This window comes from Schistocerca piceifrons, chromosome 1, assembly GCF_021461385.2.
Source record: "Schistocerca piceifrons isolate TAMUIC-IGC-003096 chromosome 1, iqSchPice1.1, whole genome shotgun sequence".
In the NCBI taxonomy this organism is placed as follows: domain Eukaryota; kingdom Metazoa; phylum Arthropoda; class Insecta; order Orthoptera; family Acrididae; genus Schistocerca; species Schistocerca piceifrons.
In genome coordinates this window covers 1,013,685,299-1,013,705,056 of record NC_060138.1, presented here as the reverse complement: position 1 = coordinate 1,013,705,056, position 19,758 = coordinate 1,013,685,299, and the positions used below count along the sequence as shown (strand labels likewise).

The 19,758-nt window shown below is 42.1% G+C and overlaps 1 protein-coding gene across 2 annotated transcripts in view; it reads left to right on the top strand.

Moving 5' to 3' along the window:
- The window catches only part of LOC124802453 (ras-related protein Rab6), an 81,490-nt gene that overhangs the window by 17,096 nt on the left and 44,636 nt on the right, over positions 1–19,758 (top strand). For both annotated transcript variants that reach the window (XM_047263366.1, XM_047263280.1), the window contains exons 3-5: positions 2,346–2,399; positions 5,196–5,301; positions 10,647–10,852. In XM_047263366.1, the coding sequence (XP_047119322.1) occupies positions 2,346–2,399; positions 5,196–5,301; positions 10,647–10,852 (366 nt within the window). The remainder of the gene's footprint in view (positions 1–2,345; positions 2,400–5,195; positions 5,302–10,646; positions 10,853–19,758) is intronic.

The following is a 19,758-nucleotide window of genomic DNA, read 5'->3' as shown; positions in this document are numbered from 1 at the left end:
CTCTGTCATATTTTGTATGGGGCATATCGATCTTTCATTCTTAGCTTCATGTTTCTGAATTTATTTGATGTCTGCTGCCATTGCCACACTGATAAGGACTCCAGATGCTGGAGTCCCTTGCATTCTCTGGAACCTTTCCAGCAAATGTCTTCCATTCACCTTCTGTAATCCTGATGGTAAAATCAAGCTTATCCCCTTTTTGTACAAATTGTTTCTATTACCTGTAAATATTTAAATGACGACATACAACCCAAATGTCCGCTACTGATTTTATAATTATGTACTATTGGGTTCTTTCTGTTTGTTACGGACATTACCAAGCTATTCCTTGCACTAAATGAAACTTTCATCAAAGTTTGGTCGAAGTTTCTTAAAATAGCCAAACAACAATATTTTCTGGTCATTGCATTGTTATCGAACAGTCTTGTAGTTCTGATTATTCGTATAGAGACCATCAGAGGTCCTGTTCTGTTTCTTAGAAATGCTCCCAATGCTACTTTTTTCTTTTGAACATCCACTACCCAGTATCACATCTGGTTTCAGTTAGTCAAAATGCAGCTGGAAAATCGCATATCTGCAAAGATACTCAGTATGACTGATTGTATTTTGGTTATTAGTTGACAGTGTGGTGCTGTCATATGCTTTTCATAAATCTTGAAGAATAGAACTACCATTCAATGCCCATTGACTTTTCACAAAATATTGTGTATCAGTAAAGCAAGCTGCATTTCACAAGAGTGGTTTCTTTCCGAACCCATGCTGGTTCTTTGAAAGGTGCTTCCATTCCTTGAGGTATATTGTAATGTTTGACTGCAGAATATTCTTATTGATTTGCTTTCTGCAACAGACAGAAGATCTGTAAGGCATTAAGGCATTAGTTGCTGAGACCCCAGTAAGAGAGGATCCCAGGGCTGGGAACCCTCTAATCCTGGGATCTTTGTGGCAATTCCTTCCCTTTGAATCTTTCCCAATGAATCCCTCTCTCCTCCCTGAGGTTTCAAAATATCTACTAAGTTTGTTGCTTTCATTTTTGTGTGTGCATGTTGGTAATGGTGTGTGTGTGTGTGGGGGGGGGGGGGGGGGGGGGGGTAGTAAAGTGTGCTAGACTATGTAGACTATGAGAGGAGAGGTCTTAGGTTCAATCCCCAGTCGAACTTAGGATTTTTATCTGCCACTTACCTCCTCCTTCATCTGTGCAAATGATTGTTGGTACAAAAAATGCTGAGTTCTGCTGTGGTTCGGAATCAGTGTTAAACTTTAGGCCTCCCCCCAATAGCTGGATAAGTCAGTTCAAAGGATGTAGCAAGCCAACAGCATACCATGTCCAACAGAACCATGTGTTCTCGAGCACTGTGGTGTTCAAATCATTGAATTGATGACTGCTGAACTTCAGTGCAGTATTACATACTTCACCCGCTAGGCAGCAATTTTCACAAAACATATCTTGAAATGCCTTCTGGTTACTCTATAAACTTTGTTGGGCTACTGAAGCGTGTGTACATCAGTTTTGTCTGTTTCAGTTTATGGATGTGACTGTAATGTCTGCAAGACTAATAATTCAGTTTAATTTTAATATTTTATTTCTAATAATTTTGCATACACATTAGTGTGTGAATAATATCTGTAGCTTGACTGAAATCTACAACATTGAACTTGTATTTCAACCATACTTTGTGGAAAGCAAACATTTTTTATTATTGTCCAGATACATTGGACAGTGATAATTCATCAGGTTTGATTTCGATATTTTCAGTTTAATCAGTCTCAGTTGAGATGAGAGAAATTTGAAATATGTTTATTATTTGAAGGTGTGGGGAGACTTATCTGTTGAACACTGTTGTAAAATACATACATTTCCAATCCATGTCTTTGGTTGAAAAAGTAAAAGGGAATAAATGTTTATGAAACATATTTGAGAAATAATTGAATTACTGAAAGTAAGCCATAGATGATCAGTATATATTCTTAAACAAGGGATGCAGATATTAAAGGTACTGATATAAAAAACTAAAAATATCCTACCAAAAACAATTTCCCCACTGTCAAGCTTTCAATGGTTGTCAACAGAACAGCAGCTTCAACCAAGAATAAAATTTATAAAATACAGTGAGCAAATATTTCAACACGTATTTTACATGGAGTACACACACACACACACACACACACACACACACACAAAGGCAAGGTGAGCTGATGGAGTTGGAAAAACATAGGAAACTCAGTTAACACAGTGTTTCTTTATAACATTAGCAGATGTGTACACATGGAGGCCAGTTACAAAATGGACAGAATTTAAATTTAGTGTTTTCCTGATTTTATTACACTTGTTTTTTCTGTCTTTACAGGCTACAATTGGAATTGATTTCCTGTCGAAGACTATGTATTTAGAAGACAGAACGGTAAGTAAAGCAACAGATCTGTGTTTACCTTCCTTAAGTTTAATTTAAAACTTACAGCTGCAGTTAAGGAGCTACTTCTTAAATAGGATAATGAAACTGAGGATTGCACAGGACTCATTGGATCCCTTTAAAACAATACTCTTGGCCACACCAAGTACTTAGTTATCCACAATGACTTTTCACTTGGCACTAGTGTGTGTGCTGTTTTTCTAGTGTCACAAGGTATGCAGGGTAATTTCTATGAAGTTTAGAATGTAGAAGAGATGGTACTGGGAAGTGAATGTGTATGAGTATGGGTTGTGAGTAATGCCTGGGTAACTAAATTAGATAACTTGGCTGTGAAAGGCAAATGTTTCAGGGTAAAATCCCATCTGGAATAGTCATAATGGTCTGTTTTCACATACAAAAATGTCATAGATTCCCAGAACCTCTGTACCAACTGTTCTTTATATTAAAAAATTTCAACCTATGGTTTTAACCTCGAGCTGCGAGTTGTATTTCTGTGCACACTGCATCAGGGACACTGTCTTAAAAAGAGCGCATAAATAATTGACAAAAAGTCTCATCTGTGTTGATGTGCTTGGACTTAGGAACAGAAACTAGTGATGTATTACCTGATTTTTCTATAACATATGTCTTTCTGTAATTCCCCATACCCCCACCCCCCTTTCCCTACCACACTCTTGTTCCCCTCCAAGATAACTCGGTAGTTTCCAAGATGCATTGCAATCAATATACAGAGTGTACATAAAGTTCGGGAACACTTTCATTTATTGCTTAAGAACTAAACATTGTACAGATGTCATACATACTGCATTTTGAAGAGAGAATCTGAAAATTTTTTACAAACATTTGATATGGGAACCGTGAGTGACCCGGCAGATTTCAATACCGTAATTGAATTCTTGCCATACCTGTTCCAGGATGCCATCGTCGACTGTGGCAGTCACTTCCCGTATTCTCTTCCGGAGCTCTGCTACATCACGTGGTAGAGGTTGTATGTACACCTGATCTTTAATGTGTCCCCACAGAAAAGTCACATGGAGTGAGATCTGGTGATCAGGAAGGCCATTTCATGAAACAGCTTTGGAGAATCGAGCTCAAATTCAATCCATTCATGTGGATGCTTTGTACTCCAGATCCGACAATTATGCCTGTTCACTTTCCCATTAGTGTGAAAACTGGCTTCATCACTAAAAATTAAGTGATCACAAATGCCATCCCCATCCTCGTTTAATTGTTGCAACTGTGAACAAAACTCAAAATGCTTGTCTTTGTCGTCATCATTGAGCTTCTGCACTAGCTCCAATTTTAATGGGTTGATAGGCAGCTTCTGTCGCAGGACTTTCCAGATAGTCATTGGAGCCATTTCGAGCTCATGAGACGCATGACGTTTCAGTTTCTTTGGACTCCTTATGAATGTTTCTCATATGCGCTCCACATTCATTTCACTCACATTGGGACGTCCCCTTCTCTTTGCTGGTCACAAGCAATCTGCTGTAATGAGTTTGTTGTGCCAGTGGTAAATGGCATTCCTTATTAGTGGCTTCTTACTGTACTTGGTTCTAAACATCTATTGAACAGCTGTAGCACACTTGTTTTTGTCCAACTCCAACACACAAAAAGCTTGCTCCGCACCTGAACTCTCCATGTGTGCAATTATCAGCAGATTACCAAACTACCCTGTGGCAGTATACATGAAAAAAACTCTCAGGTTTTCTCTTCAAAATGACATATGTATTATATCTGTACAGTGTTTGGTTCTTGTGCAATAAATAATTGAAAGTGTTCCAGGACTCTATGTACATGCTGTATAATTTTTTTATTTTATTTTCCAGTGTTACTGACATCAAAAGGTGGATGTAATGATTTACTTAAATGTTATCTTAGCAACAAGTGCTTGTGAGTTGTGACATGTAATCTGTCTACTTCGACAACCTTGTTTTCACCACCTACAGCAAGACTGTCATTTGTCACAATCAAATAACACACCTTCCAACAAAAACCATAGTAATCATAAACAGTGTTTTTAGATAAATCACTTTCTGAATCAGTGATTTCTGACATATATTCTTGAACCTGTGAAAGCACTAAAATAGTACCTTGCTGTATCGGTAATTTACATGGATCGAACGAAGTGTTTTCCCAGATTGCAATTATTTTGCAATATTTTGTGCAATATAATTGGAATGGGAAGTCAACAGTGCTGCTGCTTTTTCCAGGTTTCACATGCATCTCCCCATGGCAATCCACACATTTCCTAAAATTGTGATTTGGCAATAAATGATACTACAGAGCTCCAAAGCTACTTTCCCTAGTACACACTCTCAGAATTAATTCTCATTAGGTAAGAGTAGTCAAAGTCAACACTGCACAGGCTTCATTCATCTCTATAACACTACTGACATTAGAAGAAGCTGTGTTGTCAACAATGCTGCAAACAAAATTGCTCTCTCTTGCCATGGCAATTGTGTGCTAGATATATATTGCTTCCATTGGATCTTGAAATTACTGATAACTTATCTTGAATTACATATTCTCCAGAAGCTGCCACCATACATTTGCCTTTCCATGAAACAAAAATAATTTTAAAGCTCAGCCAGAACCTTCACTAGGGCTATGTGTGGTAGGCTGAAAATGTAACAAAGGTAAAGATCTTGGACTGGAATCTGTTCAACTTTGGACAAACTCCTCTTCCTTACAGAAATCTCATAAATTAGAGTGCTGCATTCTCTGAGCACACATGACCACAATTTCATTCTACAGTCTAGAAATTAATGGAACTTGCATGTTTAGGTACGCCTGCAACTTTGGGATACTGCAGGACAGGAAAGGTTCCGGAGTCTGATTCCTTCATATATACGTGACTCAACAGTTGCTGTGGTAGTTTACGATATCACAAGTAAGTACAATCACTTAATTATACTATCTTTTAAAAATGTTGCATGAGTTTTTGATCATTCATTGATTAACTTAATATTAACAAAAAAATTAAAAATTGCTTTTTAAATTATTTTTTTTCTTCTGGGCTCTGTGTTTGAATTAGTACTGATAAGACTGTGAAATAGTAGCTTGCTGACAAACAACTTTTATAAAAGTTTATTGCTACCTCATAGCAGCCATAATGGTGCTCAGTGCATTTATTTTCCAGACTTGAAGTGTTTGGTGTTGAAATGACTGAGATGGGTGTTGCTTTACCATGGATACACTCAATAACTCCTACGCATTGATTTCAGTACAAAAGTTAGCCACTGCATGTTACTTTTTGCCACATGTGTGTGTGGCACAAACCTCAAAGCACCTATTGCATTTCTTGTGGTGACACTGAGAGACAGCACTTTCTTTCCACTCGCCATGGATATCTTGTGTTTTATGGAGTTGATTTTTATCACTGTGATATCGAATTAGGTACATTTTTGCATTAGTATTACCAATAGACAATTGTAAGAATAAAATTTGTTTTCTGGGCTTCTGATACACCACTTGACGTATGTCACAGTTCTGAATAATGAAAAATGTGGGTTGCGTAAAAAAACTCGAAACAAAGTACTGCTAAGTTTGTCACCTGTATATCTTTGCAAAGAAGTGAATTAAAAATGTTCCTCACCTATCGTAAGCAGTTGATATTTAAAAATTTCCTTTAACTGTTGCTGTTATCTTCAGTCTAATGAATGGCTTGATGCAGGTCTCCATGCTAGTTTTACACTGCGCAAGCCCCTTCGTGTCTAGATAACTTCCGCAACTCATCTCTCCAAAAATCAAATAAAAACAGTCTTGATCATGTTTTCAGATATTTGCTTACTAAGCAATGTAATGTTTCGGGGTATTTGTGAACATCCCAACACATTGTTGGAAAGCTGTTGACAAGAGGAGCTCATGAGTAAATTGAATAAGGATAAATGTAGTGGGAAAGGGAAACTGTGTGTTTTCCTTTCTTGTATGCAGTGAATGTGGAGCAGTGGTGGAGTCAGCAAGAAGGGTACCAGTAAAAATATTACAACCACTGGTCATCTGGGAGTCATTTTTGCCATGGTGCAGCAAGTGCCTGAATCAGAGCCATGGACTAAATGATGCACCAACGGGGCATAATGAACAATTGAAGAGTGATAGTTGTTTTTACAATTTGTACAGAAACCAGATGGCAGTTATAAGAGTCGAGGGGCATGAAAGGGAAGCAGTGGTTGGGAAGGGAGTGAGACAGGGTTGTAGCCTCTCCCCAATGTTATTCAATCTGTATATTGAGCAAGCAGTAAAGGAAACAAAAGAAAAATTCGGAGTAGGTATTAAAATCCATGGAGAAAAAATAAAAACTTTGAGGTTCGCCGATGACATTGTAATTCTGTCAGAGACAGCAAAGGACTTGGAAGAGCAGTTGAATGGAATGGACAGTGTCTTGAAAGGAGGATATAAGATGAACATCAACAAAAGCAAAACAAGGATAATGGAATGTAGTCTAATTAAGTCAGGTGATGCTGAGGGAATTAGATTAGGAAATGAGACACTTAAAGTAGTAAAGGAGTTTCGCTATTTGGGGAGCAAAATAACTGATGATGGTCAAAGTAGAGAAGATATAAAATGTAGACTGGCAATGGCAAGGAAAGCGTTTCTGAAGAAGAGAAATTTGTTAACATTGAGTATTGATTTAAGTGTCAGGAAGTCGTTTCTGAAAGTATTTGTATGGAGTGTAGCCATGTATGGAAGTGAAACGTGGACAATAAATAGTTTAGACAAGAAAAGAATAGAAGCTTTCGAAATGTGGTGCTACAGAAGAATGCTGAAAATTAAGTGGGTAGATCATGTAACTAATGAGGAGGTATTGAATAGGACTGGGGAGAAGAGAAGTTCGTGGCACAACTTGACTAGAAGAAGGGATCAGTTGGTAGGACATGTCCTGAGGCATCAAGGGATCACAAATTTAGCATTGGAGGGCAGCGCGGAGGGTAAAAATCGTAGAGGGAGACCAAGAGATGAATACACCAAGCAGATTCAGAAGGATGTAGGTTGCAGTAGGTACTGTGAGATGAAGGAGCTTGCACAGGATAGATTAGGGTGGAGAGCTGCATCAAACCGGTCTCAGGACTGAAGACCACAACAACAACAACAACAGTTGTTTTTCTGGATTTTATCTCTGATCCTATAGTACGCATGTTTGAATGTACTCAAGAGAGTGGTATTACCATAGCAGTAGTTAGTTGTGTGGTGACAAGTAATAACAAAAATGTTGAGCAAAATATACCCCTGTTTGTGAGAAGTGTGGCATTTATCTGGTAGCACAATAGAGAGAACTTGCAGAAGCATTCCAGGGACCTTCACCGGAGTTGGTTTGGCAGGGAGCTGGCACGGAAGGATCCAGACCACCAAAAAAAAAAAGAAAAAACTTATTTGGGAAAATAGGATAAAGGTAATACTACTTTCATCTGGCAGTGTTTTGGGGTCAGAAAAATATTGCCCTGTTATATCAGCCAGGGATGCAACTTCCCGCTACTGCTGGTATAAGATCCACCACAATCTCACAAAATAAACAGCAGGAAAAGAAAGGAAAATACACCTCAGCAGCTGATTTCAGCCCTTTCCTCAATCTTCAGGCTTTTCCCCACAGTTTTATTATGGTCTCATGGCCTGAGGAAAGGGCCGAAACCATTTGCTAACAAATAAAAATCTGAAAATACTATAAAGACTGTTATTTGATTTTTAGCATTTTGTACCAATTGCTGCTTTGCTCCATTTACTTAATGCTTTCTAAAATTTTACATATATTCATTCTAAAATTTTACATATATTCAAACCTGCTTACTGTAGTCAAGCTTTGGTCTCCCTGTAGAATTCCACCACGCACACTTGCTTGCATTGCCAAATTGATCATTCCTTGATGCCTTGGAATGTTGTGTTGAACTATCCCTTCATGTTGTCAAATATAGCTATAAACTCGCTCCTCCCCCCCCCCCCTCCTCCCCCACTTCATTTCAGGTATTCATTAGTTTTTGGTATACATCAGTCTAATTTTCTGTATTCATCTGTAGGAACTCGTTTTTTAAAAAAGCTTCTGTTCCCTTCTCGTCAGGACATTATCATCGGCATTTCACTTTCCTACAAGGCTACATTCAAGACAAATACCTTTAAAAGACTTCGTGACACTTGAATTTATATTCACTGTTAACAAAGTTATCTTTTCAGAGATGATTTTCTTACCATTGGCTGTCTCCAATTTATATCCTTATTACTTCGGCCTTCGGCATTTGGCATTTGTTTTGCTGCCCAAATAGCAAAATTTTTACAGCTTATATTATCTCTTTTTCTAATTTAATTCTGTCAGCATGACTTGACTTAATTTGACTACATTCTATTTACCTTGTTTCACTTTTGTTGTTCATGTCATACCTTCAGTTCAAAGCATTATTCATTTCATTCACCTGATCTTTCAAGTCCTTTAACAGGTCTGACAGTATTAAGACATTGACAAACCTCGTTGTTTTCATTTCTTCTCCCTGACTTTAATCTCTTTAGCTACTAATTTTTCCTGGGTTTCATTTACTGCTTGTTCAATATACAGATTGAATGTCGGAGGTAGGCTGCAATCCTATTTCACTCCTTTCTCAACTCTGCTTCCCCTTCATGTCCTTTGACTCCTATAACATCAGTCTCGTTTCCGTTAAAGTTGCAGATAACTTTTTGCTGTCTGTATCGTATCCCTGCTATCTTCAGAATTTCAGCGAGTGTATTCCAGTCGAGAGTGCCAAAACCGCTCTCTAAATCTACAGATGTTTTAAGTTTGCCTTTCTTCAGTCCATCATCTAAGATACATTGTAGGGTCAGTATTGCATCATCTGCACCTACATTCCAGTGGAACTCAAACTGATCCTCCCGGAGATCAGCTTCAACTATTTTTTCTATTCTTCTGTAAGTAGTTTGTCTAGATTTTGCAACTATGACTTAGTAAAGTGATAGTTCTCTAACATTCATACTTGTCAACATTTACCTCGTTTTATACATTCTTCTTAAAGTCTAAGGGTATTTCCTGTCTCATAAATTCTGCACACTAGGTGGAATAGTTCTGTCATTGCCAGTTCTCCCAAGGATTTGAGGAAATGTCATTCAATGCAGGAGCTGTATTTTGAGTAAGTCTTTGTGCTCTGTTGGATTGTTCTCACAGTGTTCACCCATCTCATCTTCTTCCTCTATTCTTTCTATAATAGGTCGTAAAATGTTTCTCTTGTGTAGAGCTTCTGTGTATTCCTTCTACCTTTCATCTCTCCTTTCTTTACTATGAGCTCAGCTCTTAAAGTTGGAGTATGTACTTCTCCACACTCAGCAGGTCTCCTTGATATTCCTATGGATGGCATCTTTCCCCTAGTCAAGCACACTTTCACAGACTTCCAGTTTTTCTTTGGGTCACTCCTGCTTTGCTGTTTTACACTTCCTCACTAATTTTTATAAGCCTGTATTCCCTTTCCCTACTTAATTTTCTGGGTTGTTGTACTTTCTCCTTTGTCAAATAAATTCAGTCCCTCACAAGTTACTCAGATTTCTACTGTATCTTGTTTTATTTTGCCTACTTGATCCTCTGCTGCCTTCTTTCATATATCAAAGCCACCCATTCCTCTTTTATTGTATTTCTTTTTCATGTGTCAGTCAACCATTGCCTAACGTTATCTTTGAAACATTCAGTAACCTCTGATTTTTCAATTTATCCAGTCCTCACAGCTTCAGTTCTGCCAGTACAATGTCTCCTACCTTCCAAACTTCACAGAAGCTCTCCTATGAATGGGTCATGTGATGTGCTTGGGTAGCTCAGTTGGTAGAGCACTTGCCTGTGAAAGGCAAAGGTCCCAAATTCAAGTCTTTGTCTGGCACACAGTTTTAATCTGCCAGGAAGTTTCATATCAGCTCACACTCTGCTGCAGAGTGAAAATTTCATTCATGTATCATTTTTGTATAGAGTTAATAAGGAAACCTATTCAGTTCTAGTTACTGTTCATTTGGATGCTGAGTACTACCCGTCAAATAATTGTTTGTAAATGTATAGTTTACCTGACCAGTGATACTTAAAAGCATTAAAAATGAACATTGGAAAAAGTATAAAATATGTTGTTTTAAATTTTTAAAATCATGCAGAAGAAAAGGCCTTTTTTAATGGAAGAAAATTTTCTGTTTGATATTGAGAGTTAAATAAAATCCAAACCACACATTAGGCATATTTGTTAGTGTGTTGTCATTAGCACAATTACATCTAATCTATTCCATTTGCAGATGCGAATTCCTTTCATCAGACATCTAAATGGATTGACGATGTTCGGACAGAACGTGGTAGTGACGTAATAATTATGCTTGTTGGCAACAAGACTGATCTCTCAGATAAACGACAGGTCTCCACTGAAGAAGGAGAACGGAAAGCCAAGGAACTAAACGTCATGTTTATAGAAACTAGTGCAAAAGCTGGCTACAATGTTAAGCAGGTAGAGTAAACTTAATTTTTGTCTTGACATGGCTTATAGTAAGTTTGCAATAGGTAACATATAAATTAACATTTTGTTAAATTAATTTACGCTTGGAAGCAAGCTTAAAATTTTGTCTTGCATGAATGAAGGAGTATTGTTGAAAATACCTGTTACCAGTTATTTGTACAAACTGTAAAATTGCTACTTCCATCTTTAGTACCTTTGTAATTTACAGAAACGTACTTAAGCAATGTCCATTGTTGCTAAGTAATATACTGTAGCATCTGCTGGATTTGGTGGCTGCTGATGTTTTTATCTGTGCTAAAAGTGCATTGAAACTCGAGGCTCTTTATGATGTTAAAGTTATGTAGCACCATATCAAAGTAACTACAACTAAAAAGCAACAAATTTTCGCAAAATGTGAAAGAAAATTGGAAGTAAAATGGTTTCTCGTGCATACTTAAGCCTTATTGAGCTTTCAAGGTGTTGCTTCGACATAGACAGTGGTAGTGCTAAGCCCTTTTTCAGTTACACACTACTTACTAAGAATGTAAATCGTTTTTGTTTGATATACGTATCATCTATTAATATCACCTGAAACACAGAAATGTACACATTTTTATTTTAGAACTCGTGTATGCAATTTGTACTAAATCTCCGTCAATTCAATTGAATTATTATTCTAAAAATAATTCACTCCATCTGAAGATGACAGTATAATACTTGAAAAGACATTGTTGAATCATAAAAGGCACTTGTTTGTCATTCTTCTGTGTTTTCATTGGTTTATTTCAATGGAAGTTGGGCAGTATGTGAGAAGCAGCCTTGATAAAAGTGTTGCAATAACTATGTTTATCAAAGCAGTGCACTAAATTTTCCTGTAAACACATTCAATGTCTAGTTATTGTTAGCACAAACATAATTCAAGAAGTAGGGAGAGACAAATGATCACATTCCATTTCATATGAGAAATGGAAATTCCTGTATGGAATAATATGTAAAATAAAGGAAAAGCAATCACTAATATATAGCTGACTGGTTTGTGGTACATAGGACACAGAAAAATACAATTTTCACTATTGTTCGCATAATGTAATAAGGCAGCCAAATTTTCAGCCGTTCTGCGCATCCCCCTCTGCTAGTCACTGGTGGCCAATAATATTCGTTCTCTTTCTGAGCAGCTAGCAGAGAGTTACAGCTAGAGAGTGAGAATCTCGCTCCTACATGCTGTACTGTTGCTGCATTTCCTTGCAGCAGTATAGCTGCGAAGTTGTATGAAAGAACAGATACCATCTTCATATGTACAAGCCTTACCGGCCAATGATCTGCGGTGCGGATGCACTCACATTGCTCAGACTCTTACGGGAATCAGTAGAGTGACTGCCGCGAGTAATGAGTATAGTGGGCAGGGGCACTCCAAATGTAGTTTGTGGACAGTAAGTTGGAAATGTGGGTCTCACGGGGAGCGTGCCAAAGATAAATCCCTACAGTCGTACTATCGTCTGTATCCTCGATGGTTGTCAAACAGTGTGTCTGCCATGTAAGCAGGAGATCTCGGGTTCAAGTCCCAGTCGGGGCACACATTTTCAACTGTCACCCTTGATATTTATCAACACCTGTAAGTAGCTAATGGTCTGGATTTCATTGTAATTTCATTCTTAGAGAGCTGCAAGATCAATAATGGTATCATATATTCGTATGTAAATGTGTCGGAGCTGTAGGAACCGTAGAAACAGTTGGTTTCATGTTGCCTGGAAAGCGTCGAAATCGCAAGGAACCTGTAACACAAATATATAGTTTTAAGACTGAAGTTTTAAAGTGCTTCACGTGAATGATGAATGCCCAACATAACAAAAACGTGTTAGTTATGCAGGCTTCAGTGGTAAGCGCTTCATCAAGGTAAAGAATTTTAAATGATGTTGGTTCCAGATATGTTAAGAGTTTTTAATTCAAAGAAGTGACCTAGGTGCAGTATGAACTATATCCCGTATAAAGAATCATGATTCAAGAGGAGGAGGTAGTTCAACAATGTATTAGGTTCATTAAACATGGGTCAATTATAATCATTCCAAGATGATCTGTTGGAAAATGAGTGATGGTACTGGCGGTTTTAATGTTCTCATAGGGATAAGTTCTCAGATAATTATTCTGCTTGCTGACTCTTCTTCTGGTTTTATTTCTGAGAATAAACTTGTATTCACGTGCAAGAAAAACAGCAGTGATAACCATTCGACAATTAACACTGTCAGTTTCGTGACGTGATTCACAATTCTTGTCATACCTTGCTTCAAAGTCGGTCATCGCCAGTTATAATTCAACTGTTATAGAGAAAATATCAAGTACAAACACCAGAAAAGCTGATATTTTTCTCTGGCTTAAAAATAAAAACGTTAAACACCATATGAACCAGACTCGTACCGATCTGCTGCAGGTCGTTAATTTATACTGCAAAAGTCACATGACAGAACGTACAAACTTGACTTCCTTGCACGTGAATGGGATCACAGTGTTTGTATTTACCCTTGTGTCGCTGTCATCATAGCCCTGTGTCAGTCATTGTAGCCCCATGGAATTAATTTGGGTAAAAAGTTTTAAGGCTATGTGGGAGAAGAAATAAAACATTCAAGATGACATACAGTGAATCGCTTGTGCATGAGGCAACAGACAACATCCCACCTCTAGCGTGAGCACAATCTGTGTGGCATGCTGAAAAGCTTCAGAAAGAAGAATTTGACAGGGAAGTGATAATGGATATAAGCCTTGAACCTATCATCGTAAATCTAAAATCAGATTGTTTGGAAACACTCATAGAAGTGACAGTGGTATTACAATGTAGACTTCGGAACAAAGTAATAATATTTCTTAGTTTTAAAGACTCGTGGCTTAAATGTTTGTCAACATATCAGTTGCATGCATAATAATGACAACTTCCTAGTGTTTTTTATTAGGACTTTGTATCCTTTTGATGATGTGACTATAATGTTCAACATATTGCCCAAGGAGAAGTTAAGCTTCTTCCACTATGTTGTAAACCTGTCATTTTCAAGGCACGAACTGGAGAAGGCTCTAAAATGACAGTAACTGTTACTTGTCGAGATATTGGTGGTTTTCGATGTCAGTCAGATACCCTGGAGTTATTTACAGATGGTGGTTAATTATTTGCTTGTTCAATGGATTATAAATACAGTCTTTCACTGTAATATCGAACATGTTAGTTTACACTCATAATGCCCTTCAACAATGAAAAATGATAACTTACTGTCCGTTCTTATGATAGTCTTTTACACGTCTTCTCCACCACTAATTCTTTCTTACACACAGTGATTACACTTAACTATGGTCACACATACCCACACCTCACACATTTTTAAAAATTATATTGAGCAGAAGCAGTTGTCAAGCAAATGTAATTATTTCAGTTTGTGCTTGAAGTTAATTTTGTTGTATATTAAATTTTGACTTATAATGCAGTTCAAATACAAATAAACAGTAATTATTTCAAGCAGTTTCAATATCATTTTGAGAAAAATTGTTCTTCATGTCTTCACAAAGTGTATCAGCTGTTCTCACCTCCTGACATCATGCAGAGTAAATCCCCCCTGTGGGTCCGGGGTAAGAATAGGCCCGAGGTATTCCTGCCTGTCGTAAGAGGCGACTAAAAGGAGTTTCAACCGTTTCGGCATTCCATGTGATGGTCCCACTTGGGGTTCGACCTCCTTTTTTCAAAATTCTACAGAAGTACGAGCCTTTTGGGGAAGGACACCTTACGTGGTGTATCATTGGTCCTCAGTGCACCAAGACCTTGGCACTCAGCATTGTAACGGCGTTGTAACCACACCCGCTATTCCTCCAATTGGGCCTAAACGCCTGATGGGTTGCACATGTTCCGCCCATAGTGCGTCCCCATCTGCACCTACGATCATGATGGACTTTCCATGGCACCCGAAATCCAGCACGGTAGCCAGCCCGTTGTGGTGGGGTCGTCATGTACCCTCTAGGTTGTAGCCCCCTGACAACAAAGGGATCGTACTGCTGATACCTGAGCTGCACCCTCCCCACGTCGGCCAAGGAGTAGATGCCCATATCCTTGGGGCATCAGGGCTCCCGGCAACGGTCATCCTGCCAGGTGGCCCTTGCTGAGGCTGGGTGGCGCCCGTGGGGAGAGCCCCTGGTCGGAGTGGGTGGTACCGGGGCGGACGTTTCGCAGATGAAACGTCAACATGTATCAGGTCGCTCTGTGGCCGAGTCTTTTAAAAAGAAAGGTACTGTCTCTGGTTCTGGTTCTCCTGCCCTTTCCCCCTTGGCCACTCCCTGGGAGGAAGGACAGGCCCGCCGGCTTGGGGCGAAGTACTTCCCCCGCTATTTAGTCTGTTCTCGGATCGATGGGGGGACAGTCTGTTCTCGGACCGATGGGGGGACATTCGCCACCTCCAAGCCCATGTTCTTTGTCCAGCACATCGAGGACATCTTCGGGGAAATCGAGGCTCTCAGTAAAATGCGTTCGGGGTCCGTTCTTATAAAGACCGCCTCCGCCACACAGTCGGCGGCGCTCCAGGCGTGCGACCGACTAGGGGACATCCCAGTGTCCATTGTCCCGCATATGGCACTGAATAGGACGCAGGGGGTTATTTTTCATCGGGACCTCCTGCTGCAATCTGATGAGGAGCTCAGGGCCAACCTGGAGCGCCGAGGCGTGCATTTCGTCTGGCGAGTTCAGTGCGGCCCCAAAGACCGTCGCATCGACACCGGAGCCTTTATCCTCGCCTTCAAGGGGGACGTTCTCCCGGAGTAGGTAAAGGTGATGTGCTACCGGTGCGACGTGCAACCTTAAGTCCTGCCTCCTATGCACTGCTTTCGGTGTTTGCACTTTGGGCACATGTCGTCACGGTGTGAGGCTGAGCCCCTTTGTGGCGATTGTGGACGTCCTCTTTGTGAGAAACATACATGCACCCCACCACCTCGGTGCGTCAATTGTCCTGGCATCCACTCGCCTAGATCTTTAGACTGCCCCGCGTTATCAGATGGAGAAGAAGATTCAAGAATTAAAAACTTTGGATCGTCTCTCTTATTCTGAGGCCAGGAAGAAGTATGACTGCCTCCATCCCGTGACGTTGACAACTTCATTTGCCTCAGTCGTGTCCACTCCTTCCACAGTATCCTCACCCCTATCCTGTCCCCCCGCCACCTCCTCACCCCATCCGGGGTCTATGCCTCCGCCTCCCAAATCCCTCCCTTCCAAATCCTCCTCCCTCGCGGCCCCTGCCTCCTCTGCCCCAGGGGCCACCCTTCCTCCTCCTCCCCCTCCGCCGCCTGAGAAGCGATCCTCTTCTCAGGCGTCCATCTGGGAAATGTTCTGGACCCTGGCTTCCGAGGTCCGGCGTTCCAAAACGGACCCTGCGCGTGAGGACCTTCTTCGGGTCCAGCCCACCATCCCCGTGCCTCATCGGACTTCCAAGAAGAAATCTTTATCCCCCTCTCCACCCCGGCGCGTTTCGTCTGACGCTCCATCCGCGAGTCGCTGCTCCCGGCCGTCCTCAGTTTCGCTGGGCCGCTCTGCTGCCAGGCACTCAGCTGGCCTCTGGTCGGCGAATGATGCTGCCCCTCCTACGCAACCCAGGAAAGCGGCCGCAGCTGGCGATGACTCGATGGAACAGGATGTGCCTCCCGCCAGTTGTAGCGTTGTTCCCTCGAAATCTGGCCCTCCGCGGCCGTTGAGGTGACCAGCTCTTCACCTGTTTCGTTCCCCCCTTTTTTCTGACTAGCGATGGCTTTGTTACATTGGAACATAAGAGGTATTCGATCTAATTGGGAGGAATTACAACTGCTCCTCCGGGCCTGCACTGTCCGCTCGTCCTTGGTCTCCAGGAAACCAAGTTGCGCCCAACTGACCGTATTGCTTTTACCCACTATACCTCGGAGCGGTCTGACCTCACCCCTGCGGACAGTATTCCAGCTCATGGTGGGGTCATGTTGCTCGTTCGGGACGATGTCTATTACCATCCCATCCCATTGACCACCCCACTCCATGCAATAGCTGTCCGTATTACTCTTTCTGCTTTTACTTTTTCTGTTTGTACCGTCTACACTCCATTGTCATCCGCAGTTAGTTAGGCTGACATGATGCACCTGATTGTTCAGCTTCCTCCGCCGTTTTTATTGTTTGGCGACTTCAATGGCCATCATCCCCTTTGGGGCTCTCCTGCATCCTGTCCGAGAGGCTCCCTCTTGGCGGATGTCTTCAACCATCTCAATCTTCTCTGCCTCAATACTGGCACCCCGACTTTCGTCTCGGACTCCACTCATACCTACTCCCACTTGGACCTCTCGATCTGTTCTACCACTCTTGCCCGTCGGTTCGAGTGGTATGTCCTTCCTGACACCTATTCGAGCGACCACTTCCCCTGTGTCGTTCGTCTCCTACACCACACCCCATCCCCACGTCCTTCGAGCTGGAACATACCGAAAGCTGACTGGGGAATTTACTCCTCCCTGGCGACCTTTCCGGACCACGATTTTCTCAGTTGTGACAGTCAGGTCGAATACCTCACGGCTGTTATCATCAATGCTGCCGAACATTCCATTCCTCGTACTACCTCTTCTTCACGTTGCGTTTCCGTCCCCTGGTGGAATGAGGCTTGTAGAGACGCTATCCGTGCTCGACGACGTGCTTTATGCACCTTTCGCCGCCATCCTACGTTGGCGAATTGTATTGGATACAAACGACTCCGAGCGCAATGCCGTAGAGTCATCAAAGACAGCAAAAAAGCTTGTTGGGCCTCTTTCACCAGCTCCTTTAACAGTTTTACTCCCTTTCTGTCTGGGGTGGCCTGCGCCGGCTGTCGGGCATTAAGGCCCACTCCTCGGTACCTGGCCTGACCTCAGGTAATGAGGTCCTTGTTGATCCTGTGGATGTCTCCAACGCCTTCGGCCGCTTTTTCGCGGAGGTTTCAAGCTCCGCCCATTACCACCCTGCCTTCCTTCCCAGGAAAGAGGCAGAAGAGGCTCGGCGATGTTCCTTCCACTCGCTGAATCTGGAACATTATAATGCCCCCTTTACTATGCGGGAACTCGAACGTGCACTTGCACTGTCCTGGTCCTCTGCTCCGGGGCCAGATGCCATTCACGTTCAGATGCTGGCGCACCTTTCTCCGGCAGGCAAAAGCTTCCTTCTTCGTACCTACAATCGCGTCTGGACCGAAGGTCAAGTCCCCATGCGATGGCGTGCCGCCGTCGTCGTTCCTATACCCAAACCCGGGAAGGATCGACATCTTCCTTCTGGTTACTGCCCCATTTCTCTTACAAGCTGTGTCTGTAAGGTGATGGAGCGCATGGTTAACGCTCGGTTAGTTTGGATTCTTGAATCTCGACGGCTACTTACCAATGTTCAATGCGGCTTTCGTCGCCGCCGCTCCGCTGTTGACCACCTTGTGACCTTGTCAACATTCATCATGAACAACTTTTTGCGAAAGCGCCAAACGGTAGCAGTGTTCTTCGATTTGGAGAAGGCTTATGATACCTGTTGGAGAGGAGGTATCCTCCGCACTATGCACAGGTGGGGTCTACGCGGTTGCCTGCCCCCTTTTTATTGATTCCTTTTTAACAGACCAAAAGTTTAGGGCACGTGTGGGTTCCGCCTTGTCCGACGTCTTCCTCCAGGAGAACGGAGTGCCTCAGGGCTCCGTCTTGAGTGTAGCCCTTTTTGCCATAGCGATCAATCCTATTATGGATTGTATTCCACCTACTGTCTCAGGCTCTCTTTTTGTCGATGACTTAGAGATCTTCTGCAGTGCCCACAGAACATGCCTCCTGGAGCGCTGCCTTCAGCGTTGTCTAGACAGCCTATACTTATGGAGTGTGGCAAATGGCTTCCGGTTCTCTGAAGAGAAGACAGTTTGCATCAACTTTTGGCGATATAAAGCGTTCCTTCCGCCATCCTTACATCTCGGTCCCGTTGTTCTCCCATTCGTGGAAACAACTAAGTTTCTAGGGCTCACACTGGACAGGAAACTTTGTTGGTCTCCGCACGTCTCTTATTTGGCTGCCCGTTGTACGCGTTCCCTTAATGTCCTCAGAGTTCTTAGTGGTTCATCTTGGGGAGCGGATCGCACTGTCCTGCTTCGCTTGTATCGGTCCATAGTCCGATTGAAGCTGGATTATGGGAACCTCATCTACTTGTCTGCTCGGCCATCCCTCTTACGCCGTCTCAACTCCATCCACCATAGGGGGTTACATCTTGCGACCGGAGCCTTCTACACTAGTCCCGTCGAGAGTCTTTATGCTGAAGCTGCCGAATTACCATTGACCTACCGGCGCGATGTACTGCTTTGTCGGTATGCCTGCCAGCTGTTGTCAGTGCCCAACCACCACTCTTATTAGTCTTTCTTCGCAGATTCTCTCAACCGTCAGTATGGGTTGTATGTGTCTGCCCTGCTGCCCCCTGGAGTCCGCTTTCGTTGCCTGCTTCGACAATTGGATTTTGCCCTTCCTACCACCTTCAGAGAGGGTGAGAGCCTGACTCCATCTTGGCTCCAGGCTCCGGTTCATATTTATCTCGACCTCAGCTCGCTCCCGAAGGAGGGTACTCCGGCTGCAGTGTATTGCTCACGGTTTGTCAAACTTCGTGCGCGACTTGCCAGTCACACCTTTATTTACACTGATCACTCCAAAACTGACGATGGTGTCGGCTGTGCCTTTGTCGTCGGGGCCGTCGCCTTTAAATACGGGCTCCTCAACCAATGTTCCAGCTTTACGGCCGAGCTTTTTGCTCTCCATCAGGCCGTTCAGTATGCCTGCCGCCACCGCCATTCATCGTATGTACTCTGCTCTGATTCACTCTCAGTGCCCTTCAGAGCCTTGGAGCTCCTTATCCGGTCCATCCCTTGGTGCAACGGATCCAGCAGTCCCTCCATTCTTTTGCTGATGGT